The sequence below is a fragment of the Oryctolagus cuniculus genome, chromosome 2 (assembly GCF_964237555.1).
Source record: "Oryctolagus cuniculus chromosome 2, mOryCun1.1, whole genome shotgun sequence".
NCBI lineage: Eukaryota > Metazoa > Chordata > Mammalia > Lagomorpha > Leporidae > Oryctolagus > Oryctolagus cuniculus.
The window spans coordinates 5518900-5539973 of NC_091433.1; the positions used below are offsets into that span (position 1 = coordinate 5518900).

At 42.2% G+C, this 21074-nt stretch overlaps 1 protein-coding gene across 1 annotated transcript in view; it reads right to left on the reverse strand.

The window, feature by feature from the left end:
• The window catches only part of CLNK (cytokine dependent hematopoietic cell linker), a 181269-nt gene that overhangs the window by 17895 nt on the left and 142300 nt on the right, over positions 1-21074 (reverse strand). The window contains exons 12-15 of the mRNA XM_070069585.1: positions 16595-16622; positions 11870-11888; positions 9691-9772; positions 5467-5507 (exon numbers count right to left, since the gene is read on the reverse strand). Coding sequence (XP_069925686.1) covers positions 5467-5507; positions 9691-9772; positions 11870-11888; positions 16595-16622 — 170 coding nt within the window. The remainder of the gene's footprint in view (positions 1-5466; positions 5508-9690; positions 9773-11869; positions 11889-16594; positions 16623-21074) is intronic.

The window sequence follows — 21074 nt, forward strand, 5'->3', positions numbered from 1 at the left end:
ATCATGCCTGGCTAAAAGATTAATTCAAATGCAGACAGACCAATTGATTATAAGGTTACAGAATAAAAGACATTCATCCACAGGGTTTTGATTTTACATGGCTCCCAAAATTTAAGCCACTACCACTTGGCAAATACTGATGTAGTATTTTCTCCATTTACTGCAACTTAAATGCATATTTCCACTGCCTGTCCTTCCCATTATAAAATAGGAATTATGTGAAATCCATACCAAGGACAGAGTGAGGTATAAGGAGAAATACCAAGCAAAGACATTTGTAAATATGTTGGTAATTTTAAGCAAGGATTAACTTTTTTTAAAAAAAAACTCATAAAGCCTTGGGAGAATAGAAGCAATATGCAAGTAAACATAGCTTGCCATACAAAAATAGCATATAAATTGAAGACAAATGACTGATGTGAAGTTAGAATTATGCACTTTGTTACCATAAATCAGTCTAAAAAAGAATAAATAAATTTACAGTTCTGGTCATAGTTTAACATGAACTTGGCAAGAATGTGGACTATTTTGGCAAATTTCTGAGATGAAATCCTAAAATAAAACATTTAGCAAATATTTCCATGCCAGTTTCTATAACATTTGGAGTGTATCTGTATTTATTCTGCTTCTTGTTATCAAAAAACCCAGTTTCTCTCTAATGACACAAAGAAGGACAAACAGTATTCCTGACATACTGAAGACTTTAGTTTAATGGCATTAATGAATGTGGCTCTTCATGTTGAGCCAAAGAGTATTTGTTATAAGAACTTACAAGCATCAAAATATTTGTTGCAGAAATATGTTTGAACACATAGTGTAAATTTATCACAGTCAACTAATTTCAGCACAGATTTATGACCATTATAACAGAAATAAAGGAGAGGTCATTTTTTTTTTTTTTTTTTGACAGGCAGAGTTAGACAGTGAGAAAGAGAGAGAGAGAGACAGAGAAAGGCCTTCCTTTTTCCTTTGGTTCACCCCCCAAGTGGCCGCTATGGCCGGCGCGTTGTGCCGATCCGAAGCCAGGAGCCAGGTGCTTCCCCGGTCTCCATGTGGGTGCAGGGCCCAAGCACTTGGGCCATCCTCCACTGCTTTCCCAGGCCACAGCAGAGAGCTGGACTGGAAGAGGAGCAACCGGGACAGAATCCAGCGCCTGAGGTGCCGGTGCTGCAGGCGCAGGCCTTGCTTCAATATTTAAAAAGTACTATTTGGAAAACAAAACAGCATTTGGAAACCGTTATGTATTTTTTGTCTATTCAGAGAATGAGTTAAATAAAATAAAACAAACACAAAACAATAACTTTGCCAAGAATTTTCCCCCAAAGGCCTGGTTGCATGCTTGTCAGTGATCGAAATTCTGAGCATGTAGCTCACTACAGGTACTTAACTGACTTTGTTCTAAAACAATGGATGCACCTAATCTTTGGACAATTCTTTTTACATAAAATAAGGCATTTGGGTTTTTTTCTTGTTTTTGCTGAGAGGGACTCAATTTTATAATTTAAAAAATATTTTTAATTGATACAAAATAATTGTACATATTCATGGAATATGATGTGTTTTGATACATGTATACATACGTGCATATAATACAAGGTAATCAGTACATACATCATCTCAAGCATCTATCATTTCTCTGTAGTGAGAACATTGGAAGTCTTCTAGCTGTTTTCAAATATACAACACATTGTTGTTAACTATAGTCTGTGCTGGGTACAGATCACTAGCACTTCCGCCTCCTGTCTAATTGTAACCTTGCACCATTGACCAACACCCCCCTCCCTCTTCTGTGCTACCCTCTGTAGGCTCTGCTAACCATTCTTCTGTTTTCTTCTTCTATGAGAACAACTTATTTAGATTCCATAAATGAGTGATATTGTGTGATATTTGTTTTTCTGGGCTTGGCTTCTTTTATTTAACCTACAGCTTTCTAGGTCATCCATGCTGTTGAAAAGGACAAGATTCCATTATCATATATGGCTGAGTAATAGTATATATACATCATGTTTAACACAGTAATTCATCAGTTGGTGGACAATTAGGCCGATTTAATATTTTGGGTGTTTTTTGAATAGTACTGGAATGAGCATGGGAGTGTGGATATCGCTTAGACATACTGTTTGCATTTTCTTCAGATATCCTTGTATACCAGTAGTAGGATTTCCAGATCACATGAGAATCTATTTTTAAGGTTTTTAGGAACTTCCATATTGTTCTGCATAATGGTTATAATAATTTACTGTCCTACCAAGAGTGTTTAAAAGATTCCTTTCCTCACATCCTTGCCAAAATGTGTTAACTTTTTTTTTCTGATAATAGTGATTCTAGCTGGGGTGCGATGAAATTGCATTGCTGCTTTCATATGCATTTCCTTGATGGATTAATGATGTTAAGCATTCCCATTTTAAGTGCTTAGCACAGGGCCTGATCCATGCTCGTTACTCCAAAAATGCTAGTTGTGGGTGTTGGTACGTTTATTGGAGAAACACAGCTTAGGCCTTTCTTTTGTAACTTAAAAAAAAAAAATATTTACCTTATTTATTTGAAAGGCAGAGTTAACAGAAAGGGAGAGGCAGAGACAGAGAGAGAGGTCCTCCATCCACTGGTTTACTCCCCAAATGGCTGCAATAGCTGGAGCTAGGCCAGTCTGAAGCTAGGAGCCAGGAGCTTCTTCTGGCTGCAGGGGCCCAAGGACTTGGGTCATCTTCCACTGCTTTCCCAGGTACATTAGCAGGGAGCTGGATTGGAAATGGAACAGCCAGGTCTTGAACTGGCACCCATATGGAATGCCAGCACTGTAAGGCAGCAGTTTTACCAGCTACACCACAGAGCTGGCCCCTCTTTTGTAACGTGTAATAAACATTTTAAGCTGGTAACCCACATATATTTATCAGAAGATTTTACTTTACCTTTACATACCATTTTAAGAAAATTTATAAGAAAAATCAGCTCTCTGCTGTGGCCAGGGAGTGCAGTGGAGGATGGCCCAGGTGCTTGGGCCCTGCACCCCATGGGAGACCAGGAAAAGCACCTGGCTCCTGGCTCCTGCCATCGGATCAGTGCGGTGCGCCGGCTGCAGCGCGCCGGCCGCGGTGGCCATTGGAGGGTAAACCAATGGCAAAGGAAGACCTTTATCTCTGTCTCTCTCTCTCACTGTCCACTCTGCCTGTCAAAAAAAAAAATAAATAAAATAAAAAATAAAAAAAAGAAAAATCATGTATTTTGAAGGAAAAAAAAAGCAGCACTGGACAAATACTAAACACAAAAAACTCAAGTAAATGTGGTTACTGTTTTAGAGAGTAATCATGGCTTTCTGGATCTTTCCCCAACATGTCAAAATATTTATGTTTTGGGAGTGGTGGGGCAGAAATCTGCTTGCTTGGGCTCCTAACAATTTGTTTTAAAATCATGTGTCAGAGAATTAAGCCAAGTCTGTTCATCAAGCAGTAATTGAACTGTGAAGAATAACTGAACTTTTCCAAAATTCTTTCCTCATTTGTAAAATAAGGATACATATCTGTGTCTACTGAGATGTAGCCTTCACCATTCTACATGAACGCCTTGAGGCATTCAAGTTGAAGCTAGCATGCTTTGGAGGGTCTGCTAGATTGAGAATTCTGTAAGAGTGAAGAGGTTGTGTGTTGTCCTAACACCCGATATTGCCAAGTACTGATGATTCATTGGTGTGCTGTCATCCAGCAGAATGCATATCAGTTCAGTAGCTGCTGGAGGCCATCACAGAGGCTTATTCACTGGTTAGTGTGGAGTGGGGACTGTCTATTCTGTATCCTTAGGACCCAGCCCAGTTTTGGGTACAAACAATTTACTTGGTAGATGTCTGTTGCCTAAAAGAGGAATTAATGGAGGACAAAACATTTCCCCATGTCCACCCCATGTCCACCCCAGACTAATGTAAGCAAGCTTGTTTCTTCTGAGATGAGTTGAGAACAATCTAAAAGACCACAGTACAAATGATCCACTTGCAGCCCAAGGCTGTTTGGATTCATATCCATGAAGAACAATTCCTTCATTAACCCTTCGATTCCATTCTTCAGTTGCTCTTTATTTTTCATTTGTGCTTGATATTACCTTTCAAGTTAGACTCTGGATTCTTCTGTAAGTTAGGATTCTGTTTGCCCGTCCATGCAGCATATTTTCAAAACCATCAAGAGTGCCTTTCTGGGTCTGTTTAGTCCCTGGACTTTCCACTTGGGTATGCCAAGTGATTTCATGTTGATACACCCAGATGTGACCTTGAGGACTGGTGTTCCTGACACTGGACTCTAATCAACTGACTCTAAGAAACTGAATCCACATGGTCCTCTTTGGTCATCTTAAAAAAGGGAATTCTCTTGAGAACTGCATTAGGAGCTATGAGTTTATCAGATTGGTTTGCCAACCCAAGGCCCAGTTGCCGTATTACAAAAGTGAAATTAGGCACGAGGGATTATGGAGGAAACCTTTCAGTCTACTGAAGTCCGCTGAGTAGGTTGAAGGGAGGGAATGCAGAAAGAAGGATGGAATTGAAGTGTATCAGTTGCCAACTACGTGTCAAGTAGAGGACTTTGCGTTCACCTACACTGTGTGAAGTTTGAAGAACTAACTTACTCAGAGAGGGAGGCAGAATGGAGACTGAGATCACTAGAGCCCTCACCCTTTTCACTAAATCCCATGGACTTTTAATATTCTAGCCCCAAAACATCTTTCCTGGCTCAACAGAAAGAGAGATTTCTGGGCTAGACCCAAACAGAATCTCCTTGGTGAATACAGTGAAGAAAGAAAGGCAAATGAACATGACAGAGCTAATGTGAGAAAAAGAATATAAAAAAAAAAATACCAACAGTAGCAACACCCACCAAGAACAGTCATATAAGACTGAATTTGTATGCTGTTGTAAACATCTTCACCAATACAATATCCTGCTGATTTTTTCTTGGCAATCTATTAATAAGAGAGGTAAATTTTATTTTCTGCATTATATGGATATTTCTTGAGATAAATCTCTGTTATACCCAATGGATTTGGGAAAACCAATAGTTTATCAGAAACAACTATTGGGGAGGATGGGCAATGAGGAGGTCTCACAGATTGCTGGTGAGACTGATACTTTACTTTGGAAAATACATCCAGGGCAGTGGAAGAGGTGCAGCAGTTTCATAGGAAGACAAAGCATCATAATGTGTACATCATGGGAAGGCATGTACAAGAATGTTGATATGATAGTGAATCATAATGCTCATAAGAGGAAAAAGGTGGGAGCCCTGTAAGTGATCATGTGTAGCTATGGATTAAAATTATGTCCTGTTCACACACAGGAATGCTCTCTAGGAATGAAAATCAGCTAATTACATTTATACACATCAGCTTGGTGACTCTGAGGCCCACATGAGTGAAGTCCCAGTGCAGAAGTGTCATAGTTTGGTGACCTACCTGCTTATTTTCTAATTCTTATGAAAGTTCTCTTACCTCTGTTCTGCACGCTGTGGCTGCTCACCATGAATGAAGGGCTAAAGGAAATGGCAGATTGAAAGCATGTTAGTATTTCCCATGATGGATTCAATTCTACTTGGATACAAGGTCACTGCAAATGGCATGGGTCTCATTTATAAGGCACTTTGTAGCCTACTGGATATGCTAGAAATATGTTCTATCCTTCCTCTCCCTTCTCAAGATTGGTAAGTATCAAGTGTGGAACAAATTGACTGACTCATGTGAGTTCTTCTCATGTCATTTCAATCATTGAAATGATTATTTGCTCACATATCTTGATTCTTTACTTTTTGGAGCCTTGGGTTTATACTTTCCTTATAGTTACAGTCACTATAGAAAATAATATTTTGGGGCAGGCATTTGGCATAACTCTTAGGCCATCGCTTAGGAAACTCACATCCCATATCCAGAGTGCCTGGGTTTGACTCTGCTTCTGATTCCAGTTTCCTGTTGATGTGCACCTTGGGTAGAAGTGGGTGATGGCTCAAGTGCATGGATCCCTACCACACACAAGGGAGATCTGAATGGAGTTCCTGACTCCTGGTTTTAGCCTGGTGCAGTCCTGGCCATTGCCGGCATTTGGGGAGTGAATCAGCAGATGGAGGATCCTTCTGTCTGTCTCTGTCTCCCTGCCTTTCAAATAAATAAAAATAATAAAAAAAATAATAAAAAAAGAATAAAAAAGGGGATAATATGTTGCAGAGCTGCAGTTCATATTCTGTAGTAACCATAGTTAGGAAGAAAAGTAGAGAAGTAATTTTATTCCATAAAATGCTAGCTGGGTGAGAATACTGTGTGGAGTATTATAAGTAAACCCCAAAGAAAAGGGGTGTAATAAAGATATTTGACAATCAAAATGACAATGTGCGTTTCTAAGCACCAAAATGACATTATAAAGATTGTTCATCAATGGCTTTACTTAACACTTCACTGGTTCCTTTTGTATTGCAATCAACACCATCAACCTAAGCTCCAGGTGCCACTACAGTTAAATCTAATTACAGGGGACATGCTCCACAGCAAGGATTGTGCTATTGACTAAAGCCTCTGGGTTAATTACATGGAAGCTGAACTTTTGCTAGCACCAATGAAATCAACTGAGCATATATCTAGCTTTTGCCTCCATTAAGGCTGGGGTCTTACAGAGTGCTTTGAGGACAAAACTGCCAGCAGATCATCCAACCACCACACTGTCATCACTGGACACTTCTACTGACACTCAAACTTTCCACTCTGTTAAAAACCATGATTGCTTTCCTAGGAGGCAGTGTACAATGTTGTGAAATGTCTGGGGAAAAAGTGATGAAGAGCAAAATTTCTCTATTCTGATTTTTAGGAAATGTCAAAAGCTGGGGAATATCTTCTGAGAATATTCTAGGTCTCAGGTACAGAGTTTATAAGAATAGAAGAAAAAAAACCCAAACAGATAAAAATGATGATTCATTCATTTAGGAAGCACAGGTTGAGGGTGGAAAATTTTGGAAAAAAAAGATTTATTTAGTTATTTGAAAGACAAAGTTATAGATTGACAGGGAGAGGCAGAGAGAGATATTCCATCCACTGATTTACTCCCCAAACGGCCACAATGGCTGGAGCTCAGCTGGGCCAAAGCCTGGATCCAGGAGCTTCTTCTGGGTCTCACATGGATAGCAGGGGCCCAAGCACTTGGGCATATTCTGCTGTTTTCCCAGGCAATCAGCAAGGAGTTGGATCAGAAGTAGAGCATCTGGGATTTGAACTGGAACTCATATAGGATGCCCGCATCTGGGATGGTGGCTTAACCTACTGTGCTTGCCACACCTGTCCTGAGTATGGCAATTCTGGAGTGACATAAAATGAATAATACATGGCCTTTGCCATGAGGAAGGTTTGTTTTATGAGGGAAGACGTACCTCAATCATGATGTGGGATAAATGCCATGGTGAAAGTGTGCATGCCTTAAGTTTTGGTGGGAGTAAAAGGTCACTTAATCTGTACAAGTTTGCTTTGGTTCTCAGGAAAGTCTTCATGGATGAAATGCTAACTGAGCTGACCCCTGAAAAGGTGAAAGGGGTGAGAGTGTGGTGCAGGTGTATGGAGCAGTATCTACCAAGCCTCAGAGGCAAGAAAACGTGGTCCATTCTGCAGGAGACAGAAACAGATCCTCATGAGTGGAAGGTAAGGCATGGACATGATCAGTATTATTAGGAGCCTATTGGGGTAGATGGGGCAAGAATTGATGGTGGCTGGTGTTTGCTGAGAGCTGGGAGGGAAATGGATAGACTCAAGACATGTTTCTGAGGTAGAATTTGGGGGGTTATATATGGATTAGATCTGAGGAGTGACAATGGCAAAGAGAGCTTACTAGAGTGAAATATCTTGCAGTCTTACATTGTTTTGTGATTGGGAGTAGAAACGAAGAGTTGCATTTTCAACATTATGAGTTTATGAAGCTTGTGACCCACCCAAGGGAAACAGCCGACTGGGCCTTTGAATATTTAGGTCTGGAGCTGAGAGAAGTGGTTTGGGAAGAAGGTGGAGATTTTGGAATTATCAACATACAGCTGACAATTGATCTTGAGGATAGATAAAATTCCCCAGGCCTTTAGAGAGAAAAAAGACCCTAGATAAACTCAGAGGAATAGCAGCATGTAGAGGTCAGAAGAGGTTTTAGAATAAGGAATGAGTTAAGAGAGGAAGAGAAACGAGGGGAGTTTGTTCAGTAAATTAAATGAACAAACACAACAAGCCCAAACCACGTCCAGTGGCTACCACAGGTATTAACTGAGAAGCTCATTATCAATATGATGATTTTTTTTCCTTTTAGAAAATTCCATTTAGACATGGCATGTTGTGGAAGGGGCCACAATTTGTAGCAGATTAGGCCTCAAACAGGGAACAGAACAGTAAGACTTATGAAGCCATGGTCCTAATACCCAGTGGTCAAAGAGAACAGGTACTGAAATTGCAAAATAGTATTAACACTAAGAGGGAGAGGGGTCAGGAATGGGGAGATATTTGTGATGTCCTTGAAGCCCAGGACCGGGCTTTATTAATGACAGCTGATGTTTATTGAGTTCTTGTAACATTCCTGGTTTTGATCCAAAGTTCCCATGCAAGAGGGTGGCATTGCCTAAGTCACATGGTTCCCTGGTGATGGAGACTCCAGTGGATCCTGCCTACCACTGGTCTTTGCCACACAAGCACAGTTATGTTCCCAGGACATGTTCACTGAATGAATACAAGGCAGCATCTTGGCCATGGGCAGGCACCAGGGAGGGCTAGGACTCGTGGGCTAGATGTTTAGAATCAAGTCACTGTAGTCAGCATGGGTCACTGAAGAGGGCTTGGGTTTCGAAGCTGGACTTGACTTCAATGGTGAAGGGCTCTGCCTCTCGGGACCTCACTTTTCTCACTTGGAGAACAGGCCAGAACTAATTCCTGAATTCAGTGTGGTTGGAAGCTGGTGTCTGATGGATAAAAAGGAATTTTTCATGAAGGGAGAGAATGGAGAGGATCACGTATGGGGGAAGTTTTATAGGCAGAGGGATAGCCTGTGGCCGTGTTCTGCATTGAGCCAGAGGGTGGTAGCTGGAAGGCATCCGATGAGACCTCTGTGCAGGGTGTGAGGGTAGAGTGCCCTTAACTGAGGTGGGGCCTTGTCCAGAATGGGATCATGAGGGCCTTATGGCACTAATTTTGGAGGCCCTGGATTTTGTTTTAAGGAAGCCACCACTCATTTACTATGACTTTGGTGCATGAGTCACCTGCCTGAGCCTTGGATTTAAGTCTTCAGTTGGTTGACTCTTGATCAAGCAGGTACTTACTGGTGTCATGGAGTTTTTAACCTCTGACTATATAAAATGATGTTCAGATGTAGCTGCAAGTTGTAGTGAGGTCATTAGCTAAGATTAGTTAGTAACAAAAACCTCCCCTGCACAACTGACTCACATCCATTCCAGCGAATTCTGCCCAGCGAATGCTCCATTCCTGTAATCCATCCACCTTCTCAGCACACAACCCCATGTGAATTTCAGAAAGAGCAACATTGATAGATTTTGTACACCTGGGATGCACAGGTTTTTCTTAGCCCTTAGCACATCAGAAACAAAAGGTCAGAAGTTTTCACTGTTTTCCAGAAAGTCCTGGTGGTCGTTGTGAGAGACAGCAAATGGCCTCACCCCCAAGCTGGGACCCATTAAGGTACCCTTGGCTCCTTACCTGGGAATTCCAAGTGAGATCTCTTGCATAGCTTGGTTTTGTGACAACTGAGATGATTGAGGTGTCACCTGATGACGAAACGCTATAAAAGGGAGTCACATAATCTGGTCAGAGTGCAAAATGAAAGTGACTGTGGCCCATTAGAAATCCACTGGAACTGTGATAATTTCACCCAGTAATCACCAAGAGAACTGGTGCTCGGTATATACCGTAACAACCCATATATTCCACAACTCTCCTGGAAGTAACCTCTCCCTGAAGTTATAAAAATTCCTTTTAATATTTACAATTTGGAACACATGGTTAAACTTCCCAGAAACACAGAATATTACATTGGAAAGTGTTGTGTTTTTTTTAGAGATTATTCTAGATCAGATACTTTTTAAGATTTTTAGCCTCCTTTTCATTCATTCATTCCTATCACTGGACACTTATTAGCGGTAGACCTACAGGTTTTCTTCCAGAATCTGGGCATACAGTGAAGACAAACACAGTTCTTTGTTTCTAATGGAAGGACACAAAAAAATATGCATGTCCACAATTCAGTGAGCATTTCTCAGAATATGAGTGGGGAAATTGCATGTTATGGATAACTATGCATACATTTCAAAATTGTTTTGCACCAAAATAAACCTGTGCCATCGATTTTTTGAAGTACCTTTGTCTAAGTGATCTAAAGAAGATAAAGTGCTAATTTGGGGTGCAGAGTGATGTGTGTGTAGAGAGATGGAATCTGAGCTGAGGTCAAAATGAGGAGAAAGTTAAACCAAAGACGATAGAGGGAATGGGATGTCCAGTGCTGACCCATGCTTGTCTGTGTTCTCACAGCCAACCTGTGACCAGCAAGCTCTCAGCATTCTGATGCAGACCAACAGTTTCTACCTGGCTACAACCAAGGATATGTTTTCTCAATTATTTTTCCCTTGATCATTAAGTTTTGCTAAGTTCTGGCCAGCATACAAACTGGGGTTATGTAGTAATTACGTGTGCCATTGGTGTTACTGTTTTTATTTCCTTTTCACAGATAGATTTTAACCAGTCATCCATAATGATCAAGGACACATAATAATGCAATGATAGGAGATCCCATAAAACACCCTCCCATTGTGGTTGCAAGTAATAAAGCTAAGGAAGCATACAGACACCAAGGTGTCTTAATTTTGGTTTTTACCCTGTGTTCTGTCCCAAGGCTGGTCATAAACTAGCCACCTTTGATTGAAGGACTATGATTACTGGAAATGTGATTGGAGTCACCAACTGGCCCATTAATCGCATATCCCATAAAAGCATGTCGTTGTCATCAATAGTCCTCCAGAGTGTCTGCCCCTCTTAACATAAACAATGGTTTATGTCACATGGTTGCATTGATAATCACCAAGGCCTGACATGACTTATAGTGTGGTTTTCATATAACTTAGAATTGCCAATAAATACCCACTCCTCTATCAGGGACCCTTGGGAAACCATAAGCCCAGGTTAGGCCCCTCTTCAAGTTTAATTTCCTTGATATATGGAGAAAGGCAGACTTGAAACTCACAGAGGAAATGCATCTGGATCAAAACCACACCATGGTCGGTGGAAGGCCTCTACAGTCCTCACCCAGGATTGGACTGTGCTGTCTTTGACTATGGGCATAATTTGTCCTTCTAAATAAATGGGGAAATGAGTCTCAAAGGTGACATGAGGCACTACCTTCTTGGCATCCTGCCATCTAGTGAAGTGAGTGCTGGATTGCATACTGGCACCAACAGTGTACACACATGTGTTTGTATGTGTGCATGCATGAATGAAGACATCTGTGTGTATGTGTGTGTGTGTGGTGACATCAAAAGTAGAGAAACATCAAGAGTGTCTCTGGAGCAGAAGGGCAGCAATGTCTTTCTAAAGTGGCAGGGTTCACAGTGGGACTTTTTTTTTTTCTTTTTTCAATGTGACTGCCATGGCTAAAGAAAGACTTATGACTACCCCTGATTTAAATCATTCTGCTTAGAATAGAAGATGCTTGAATATACTATGATGTGCTAGATCCATCTTAATCAGGCCAATACACACATACACACACCATATACCCCAGACTTCAGAACAATTAATCCTTTTTGATGATGACTAGCACTATAGATCTAGAAGCAGAACTTATTCTATTGATATTAAGGCAAGAAAACAAAAGCAAACAATTTACCTTTTTCTGCTCTGAGGACCTGTATTAAAAACAAAAAAGAAGTTGAATGACTTGGTGAGAGAGAACTTAATATAACATTATATTTGGTTTTAGAGCAGTTGTATAATAAGAGTTTGGGTAATTTGTTTGGATTTGCCAATATTTAATTATGTGCTTGCTACAGGAAAAAAATGCATTCTATTTTTCATGGATACACAGTGAATATCATATATGTGGGGTACAGTGGGACATGGTGACATGTATGCACCATGTAATAATTAAATCAGAGTTCTTGGCGTAATCATCTCTTTTTATATTTATCACATCATTGTGTGGGAATGCCTGTAATCTTTGCTTCTAGCTATTTTGAAATGCATAGAAACATATTGTTAACTATAGTCACTAGAGCTTATATTACCCATCTGACTGGATTTTTGCACCTGTTAAGCAGAGCTTTTCTCTACCTCTCCCCCACCCCCTTCCAGCCTTTGGTCACCATTATGTCACTCAGATAAATTTTTTTCAGCTTCCTTGTCTGAGCATATGCAGTATGCTTCTATTTGTGCCTGTCTTATTTCACTTAGCACAATGTCCTCCAGGTTCATCGAGGTTGCCAGGAATAATAGTATTACATTCTTTTTTTATGGCTGAATAATATTTCACTGTGTAAATATACCATTTTCTTTATTCATTCATTCATTGATGGATATCCAAATGGGTTCCAAATCTTGGATATTGTAAATAGGCAACATTTTTATTACTATAGATTTTTTAAGAAAAATAATTCTCTAGGGGGCCAGCACTGTGGCGCAGTAGGTTAATCCTCCACCTGAGGCACTGGCATTCCATGTGGGTGCTGGTTCTGGTCCCGGCTGCTCCACTTCTGATCCAGCTCTCTGCTGAGGCCTGGGAAAGCAGTAGAAGATGGCCCAGGCATCTGTGCCCCTGCACCTGCATGGGAGACCAGGAGGAGGCTCCTGGCTTCTGGGTTCAGATTGGCCTAGCTCTGGCCATTGCGGCCATTTGGGGAATAAACCAGCAGATGGAAGACCTTTGTCTCTGTCTCTCCCTCTCACTGTCTGTGGCTCTGCCTCTCAAATAGATAAAATCTTTAAAAATAATAATAATTCTCCAAGAGACAAAATAAAAACCAAAATGTTACACTCTGTTATATAATGGACACGAACACATTCTACTGAGGGGACTATAAATTGCTTTAATTCCTTTGTGGAGTTCTCAAGAGCCTCAGATATCCTTATTCCAGTAATTCCATTGTGATGAGACTCTTTTTTCTTTAAGAAACAGCCTGAAATATGGACCAAGTTCCAGGTAGAAAGATGATCAGTGCATACTTACTTGTAGTAGAAAATCATCAGAAACCAGCTTTATGCTCAGATAAGTTAAGTCATTAATTTTGGTGCTACATTTCTTGGAATATTTTAAAGGCATTTTAAGATTTATGTAGAGGCTGGAATAAGATTAAGCTGTAAGAGTGCCTCAAGGTTATATAACACATTCAGAATAAAAACTTGGTCATGATCCATTAACCTGTTAGTATATTTCTTATATATATATGTGCATACAGAAAAAGGATTTAAAGTAGACAAATGAATATTAATAGAGGTCATATTAAAATGATGAGGCTCTGATGAACTTTTTCTTCATATCGTAGAATTTGTATTTTTAAAAATGAGTATAAAATATTCACATTGTACATTTTTAGTAGAGCCATTTATATTCCTAAACATTTGCTTTATTTTTCCTTCAATAAAAGTGGTAGAATTTCTGATCATCCATCCTTATGAAAATCTACATATTTGTTGGACTTGCATCCTTGAGCCATACTACTCTTGAAGAGATGAAAAGCCTTAACAGTATTTTCTGAGGTGTTTATTTCACTGGAGATTATTTTACAAAGACCCTTTCAAACATTGCATCCACCAGAGAAGACCTGAGATATCATGTAGATAAGAACTTCTTAAACCTGGGGGACGCAAAAGGTCACAGGATGGCCCGCTGGGGGCTCTGAAACTGCTGAAATGGAAAGCTAAGGTGGTTTTTTTTTTTTTTTTTTCTGTCTATAAATATGTGCATGTCCTTTTTTCCTGCGGTGAAGAAGGTTTATCATACTTTTGTCATATTTTCAAAGGGGTCTGAGATTCAAGAAATGTTAAAAACCATGGTTAACAGATGAGGTCCAAAGAGGTGACACCCTTTGCACAGGTTCCCACAATTGTCTTGTGCTAAACAGACCCTTGACCCAGCTCCCTGATGCACATTTGCTTCATAGATAAGAAACCTTGGGAATGAATTACTGAGTGTGGCATCATATGTCTTGTCTGAAAACAGCCAACAGACAGGACCTTTTGTTTCAAAGACCTTAGCATCCCTTAGGGTTCTGGAAATAGGACATATGTTGTATTATGGACAGCAAATCAACAGGCTGAGTAAAAGGTAATGAATCCATTCTACCGAGTGGTTTGTGAGTCTCCCTGCTGCGTCTCCCTTCAGACTTTGAACCTGGCAGTTCAAAGTCCTCCATCAGATGCTACAGCAGCTCTCAGGCTTATCAGAGGAGAGGGGGCAAAGCTGAGGCTGCTGGGAAGCCCTCCTGCGTGGGGAGAGCAGTTGCTTTGTGTAATTGAGACCAAGCCAGCTTTTTGCTGGAGGGTTCTGAATTTAAAATCAAATGTAATTAGAGAAGTAGAGTGAAGTCTCTATAGCTTTCCCACTTTAACTTTCTATTGTTAGAAAAATATTCAAATTAAATGGTAATGCCTGCTTTATTGCCTTCCCTGCCACTCTCTTTCTCCCCACCCTCCTTCCTCCTTTCCTTTCTACTTTCCTCCCTCCCTGCCTCCTTTTCTCCTTCCCTCTCTCCTGACTCCCTTGGTTTCCCCCTCACCATCCTCCTTCTCCCCTCCATCCTTCCTTCCATTCCTTTCCCTTCTTCCTTTCCTTCTCTTCTCTCTGTCTCTATCTCAGCTCAGAGATGTCTCTATATTTTTAGATACAGGGTCATTGTTGTGGTGAGACCTAAAATTTAGAATTTCAGGGACTAGCCCTACTTACTGCTAGCTGAGGGAACTGGGGCAAATTTGTCATGTCTCTGAAGCTTCATTTTTCTTTGAGGGCATTATGAGGATGGAATGAGGCTATGAGTCTCTTCTTTATTTGAAAACTATGCTGTGACATGTGGATATGAGTCTCTTCTTACTATGCTGTGTCATGTGGATTAGAATTGGGGCAGGTAGCACATTATTTCTGCTGGAATATATTTGAGTCTACGGTATGCAGTTTAAACAAGCACTTAATTCAGACATAAACTTGACATTTCAATTTGAGGCAGAGACAGAGATGAGCTTTTGTATTGGAGGGAGGATCTGGAATCTTAAACCACACAAGCAAAGGGAAGAGTCTTGGCAGAAGATAAGGAGGAAAACTGTTTCTCTATGAGATCTTGTTATTGCAGGATGCCAGCCAAAGTTACAGTGAACACACACGGTCATCTCTGCCTCTCCATTCCTGTCTTGCTTGATGGTGATGGAACGGTCTATATTATGGACTGGAGGTCATCCTGAGTGGTGGCCGACCACTTGAGACAGATAAACCTGACACACAGGAAGAAAGGAGTAGAGTGGGCTTGGGCACCTTGGATGTGTAGGTTTCTCTGCAGCCGAGCATCACCCTCAGCTTGCTTCTTCCTGGTGGAGCCCGAAAAGTCCACCGACTCCCAGGCCATGAGCTGGTGATGTGCTCTCTAGTACTGTTGGGTGAGGCAAGGCCGTCACCAGCAGTTACCAGTGTTGTTGGACTAGAAAGGCTGGAGGCAATAAATGTGTGGTTTGAGTGACAAGCTAAAAATGTGACTTTTGACTTCAGCATTCTCATGAAACCAACAAATAAGGAAGGGAGGAAGAAAAAGAAGGAAAGATAGAAATCAGTCTTCATGGTCTAGGTGTAAGAGTGTGGGTCTAATATGAAGACAACAACTGAATCCCTTAGTGTCCAGTGGCAGTGAGGGAGGCCATATTGTTATTGGACAGAGACTGACTGTCCGTCTGTGGTAGGTGGACCCACCATCTTCTTAAGGAATTCATCTTTGGGGAATAAGGAAGTAAAAAACCTCACAGGGCTCTAAGACAGCTATACCTTATCTGATTTTCATGCCATTTGTTGAGCCTTCATTAACACCTGGGCATTTGTGCACTTACTTTGACTTTATCACAACTTTGTAAAAAATGTCCCTCTCCTTGTTTTATGGCCAAGGAAACAGAAACCCAAATGGTTGGGGACTTTTGCTTCAGTTCACAAATCTAGTAGGTGGCAGAATAGGGTTCAAACCCAGGTCTGTTGACTCCAAATCTCATGTTCTTCAGTCTTGTCTTTTTGTGAAGAACAGTTAGCAAGGAACCATACAGTGGTCAGCATTTTGTTTCTTGAATGCTGCAGATTGGAAGCCATCGGTAGAGACTTGAAGTCTTCCATGTGGAAATGGGGCTGGTCTCTTTTTGCCAGTGAAGACTGAATCAGCAAGGAGACAAAGTAGAATCTTTAAACTCTGCATATTACTTTGTTTTAGTTTAGTTCTTCACCTTCAAAACAGGTATACTTAAACATTTTGAGCATAGCTTTTCACATTATGTTAAATGTGATAAGGTATCTGAAGCAAAAGAAGCTTTGCTCATTGTAGGCATTTATACAAAAATGGCCTTCTTGGTTTTTCAGGACAAAATTGCTACTCACCTCACTTAAGTCCTTTAGGCTTATCTGTCTACAAGAGAAAGAAATATGCTGTTACATGAAATGCAGTTCCTAGTGAACAAGGTAAAAGCATTCCGAGTCCTTACAGACCTTTGATGACATTTTCGTTGCCAAATCAACAGCCCGCAGTTCAGTGTGATACTTACCACTGTTCTATAAAACTAAAGCAGATTATGTTGCTGATAATTTTCTAAGGAAAAGTGTAACTTTTGAACCAACATAAAGATGGTGATAGAATGGGCATGAGTGACCTCTCTTCTTTTAGGAGAATTTAAATCATATCACCATCCCTCCTTACATTTGATCTTCCATGTCAGCTTTCATTGGCAGAGTCAGACCTGTAATTAACTTAATTGAAAACCTGTAGTGCTTTGTTTTGAGAAAATCTGAAAAGTTTTGTATTTGAAGCTGTCAGGCTCAGCGTGATCCCAGGAAGTCATCCTGATGATGGAAGGAGATCTGGGACAGAAAAACAAAAATAAAACAAAGCAAAAAACAAAACAGGAAACTGAAGGGTAGGGAAAGAACTCAACATGGAATTTGATCATCTGGATGTTGGACAGGAGTCAGTAAGGCTTTGGATATATTGATAAGCCAGTTGACTTCTCTATTTTTTTTTTTTTTTTTTGACAGGCAGAGTGGACAGTGAGCGAGAGAGACAGAGAGAAAGGTCTTCCTTTTGCCGTTGTTGGCTCACCCTCCAATGGCCGCCATGGCCGGTGCATCGCGCTGATCCGAAGCCAGGAGCCAGGTGCTTTTCTTGGTCTCCCATGCAGGTGCAGGGCCCAAGGACTTGGGCCATCCTCCACTGCACTCCCGGGCCATAGCAGAGAGCTGGCCTGGAAGAGGGGCAACCGGGACAGAATCCGGCGTCCCGACTGGGACTAGAACCCGGTGTGCCGGCACCGCAAAGTGGAGGATTAGCCTAGTGAGCCACGGCTCCGGCCTCAGTTGACTTCTCCAAACCTCATTTTTCTCATCTGCAAAATGGTAGCAAGAGTATTCACCTTGGAGGGATGTTGTGAGAATTACTAGAGACACAAATAAAGACTCTGGGCATTCAGTGGACACTGCAGTGAGACTGTGTTTAAAGCCAGGTGAGGAGGCAGTGGGGGCACGATCAATCCTATCATGAAAGAATGGCACTGAGCGTTGCTGGAGGCAGAGACTGCAGCACCAGTGTCTGTTGATGGAGAGTTTAAGGGTCTGTGTGATTCACGAAAGCTGATTCCAAAAGCACACAGCACTCACGTGCTACATCCTGTCTCAGATCTCCATGCAGTAGGCACCTGTTCTGGGTCCCCACAGTTTTTGCCTTCTTGCATCAGGTCATCTGAGACAGTCCATCTGCACTCCCCCTACCCCTTAGTTAGGCAACTGAGAACATCAAGGAATGCGATGAGAGGCGATGAAGTACAATGAACACCCATAGTATTAATTAATTTTAAGATTAAATTGAAGCTAACCTAAAATGTGTCAATGCATCATTGATTTTTAGATTTGTGATTTTTAAGTTATGGGAGTCAAGGTATGTTTGGTTTCATTTGTTAGGACTTAAACTGTCTAAAATAGGTTGAATTTTCCAAATTTATACATTTACTTTATTAAATTTGCCAAATTGGTTAAGAAAACTTTGTTTACTAGGATTTAGATCTACTCTGTCAAAATTATAAGTAGTTAAAAATCAGCCGGCGCCGCGGCTCACTAGGCTAATCCTCCACTTTGCGGTGCCGGCACACCGGGTTCTAGTCCCGGTTGGGGCGCCGGATTCTGTCCCGGTTGCCCCTCTTCCAGGCCAGCTCTCTGCTGTGGCCAGGGAGTGCAGTGGAGGATGGCCCAAGTCCTTGGGCCCTGCACTCCATGGGAGACCAGGAAAAGCACCTGGCTCCTGGCTCCTGCCATCGGATCAGCGTGGTGCGCCGGCCGCAGCGCGCCGGCCGCGGCGGCCATTGGAGGGTGAACCAACGGCAAAGGAAGACCTTTCTCTCTGTCTCTCTCGCTCACTGTCCACTCTGCCTGTCAAAAAATAAAATAAATAAATAAATAAATAAAAAATAAAAATCAAATAAGTTGGGCTGGCACCGTGGCTCACTTGGTTAATCCTCTGCCTTTGGTGCCGGCGTTCCATATGGGCACCGGGTTCTGGTCCCGGTTGCTCCTCTTCCAGTCCAGTTCTCTGCTGTGGCCCGGAAAGGCAGTGAAGGATGTCCCAGGTTTTTGGGCACCTGCACCTGCATGGGAGACCAGGAGGAATCGCCTGGCTCCTGGCTTCAGATCGGTCTAGTGCAAACTCTGAACATGTTGGTTATTCTTCTGTTATACAGGGTGATTTCAAGGTGCATGGGCCGTGGTATCATGATTGCAATGGATATGTTATTGGAAAGTGATTTCTTTGTACCCCTCCTTTAGTTTATTCCAGGAGAGCCTCTAGGCAGTGGTTCCTGTATTCCAACCACCAACTGAATACTTGTTCACCTTCCCTTTTAATGGATAGAAATCTCCTAGGCTCAAAGTCCTGGTCTGAAATTATCTTTGTTGCAGTTATTTATGGTAATGAAATAAGCCTCTCTTCTAAGTAAATTTGTTTAAGTAAAAAATGAGCTGAGCAAAAGATAGTAAGTGTGTGAGTATTATAAAAAAATCTTCATAGTGGTGCATAAATGCTACATTCTCCAAACTTTAAAGTTCTCTGCTAGTTTTGAGCTGTCGATGAATAATTTAAATGGCATTTTCCATAACTGACGTGCCTTGGCTCAGCAATTGTTTTGTGAAACCAAGACTGAGCTTCAAGAAGAGAATGGCAGAGCTGGCGGAAACAAATGGGACAGGAACACAATGGTGGCCCCGCATGCACCATGGGGCGGGCGGCCCGTTGTGAAGGGCTGCAGCTGGCGGCTGCCTGCCATTGTGGCCCTTGATTGCTGGATGTAAATCACAGCCTCCAAGTGCAGGAGGCGGGGTCATTGCACAGTGCCCTAGGGAGCAGCTGCTCCAAAGGAGCAGCCCTGTTCCATGTGGGTCAGCTCCAGGAGCTCAGCTCTCCACCGTTCCTTCTGCTGTCAGAGCAGCCACCTCACATGGCTGTTGACGTGGAACCTGGGCCATGAGCAGTGGAGCCTGCCCACCCAATGGGGCCCTGCCAGCAATGAACTGGGAAGCACAGCTGTCTTCCCATGGTGGCGTTCCCAGCGTCTCCGACTGGGCTTTGCAGGTTTTTGCCCCCTCAGAAGTCAGATGCTAGCCCTGTGCTTTTCACCGAGTTATTTAACATCTCTGCACCTGAACCCTACTGAGCATTCCTGCCTGGCGTGTAGGGGAGTATTCACTGAGTATCCCTGTGTCCTCCACTGGGTGAGGCACTTGACTCTTTTCAGCTTTAGACAGATTTTCTTTTCAGGGCTGCCAGAGGGAGTCAGTGAGAGCAGATGTAAGTCCTCTCTGGAGGCGTTTTGGGTGGAGAGATCCAACACAGTTCTTATAGCTTCTAAAATGATTAAGTCATAGATAACTACAGGAATCCCAGGAACACAATGGTGGGAGTACAGAGGCAGAGCTTCTTAACATCTGTGCGGTTCCCTTTTTAAGCCTCATCATTCTTTCTTTTATAAGACATTGCTCTTTTTTTAAACCCATAACTTTATTTATTAGAGACAGAGGGACAGAGTGAGGTCTCAACTGCTGATTTGCTCCCCACATGCCTGCCACACTCAGGGCTGGGCCAGGCTGAAGCCAGGGGCTGGAAGCTCAGTTCAGGTCTGCATGTGGGTGGCAGGGATCCAACCACTTGAGTCAACACCTGCTGCCTCCCAGGGTGCACACTAGCAGGAAGCTGGAGTGGAGGCAGGATTAAACTGAAGTGCTCTGATATAGGATGCCAGTGTTCCAAATGACACCTCAGCTGAACTGCTATGCCAACAGCCATCCTTTAACTGTGTTGTTCTGTGTCCTGTGGGATGTTTAGCAGCAGCCTGGTCTCTGCTCTCCATACCAGTAACACCCCTCATCCAAGCTGTCACCACCCCATGTGTCTCCCAGGGGGCAGGAATTGCAAGGTCCCTGCCCCAAATCTGCTAGTTCATAGGAAGTGGGATCTAAATTTCCACCTGGGCAGTGTAAATGCAGACTTGAGAACCCTTGTTCCTTCCGTGGTGCTGTGCGGGGGCAGAGGGAACAGAGCTGCATTCCATGGGAGGAGGAAGCGCAGGAGAGGGAGAGGAGGAGGAAGAGGAAGGAGCTTCCTGGAGCCATGTTTGGGTGGGGCTGTGGAGGATGAACATACATGCTCCAGACAAGCAGGGAAGTGGCATTTTAGGATCTTTCCTATTGGGCAGGGAAAGCTTGACTGCTGTGTCCAGGAGAAACCCTTCCTACTAGGTAAGACCTTGTTCCCACCGGCTGAGTTAAGCTTGCTGTGATAAAGCATCACCCACCTATGTAGGAACAAAAAAGAAGGGTTGACCTC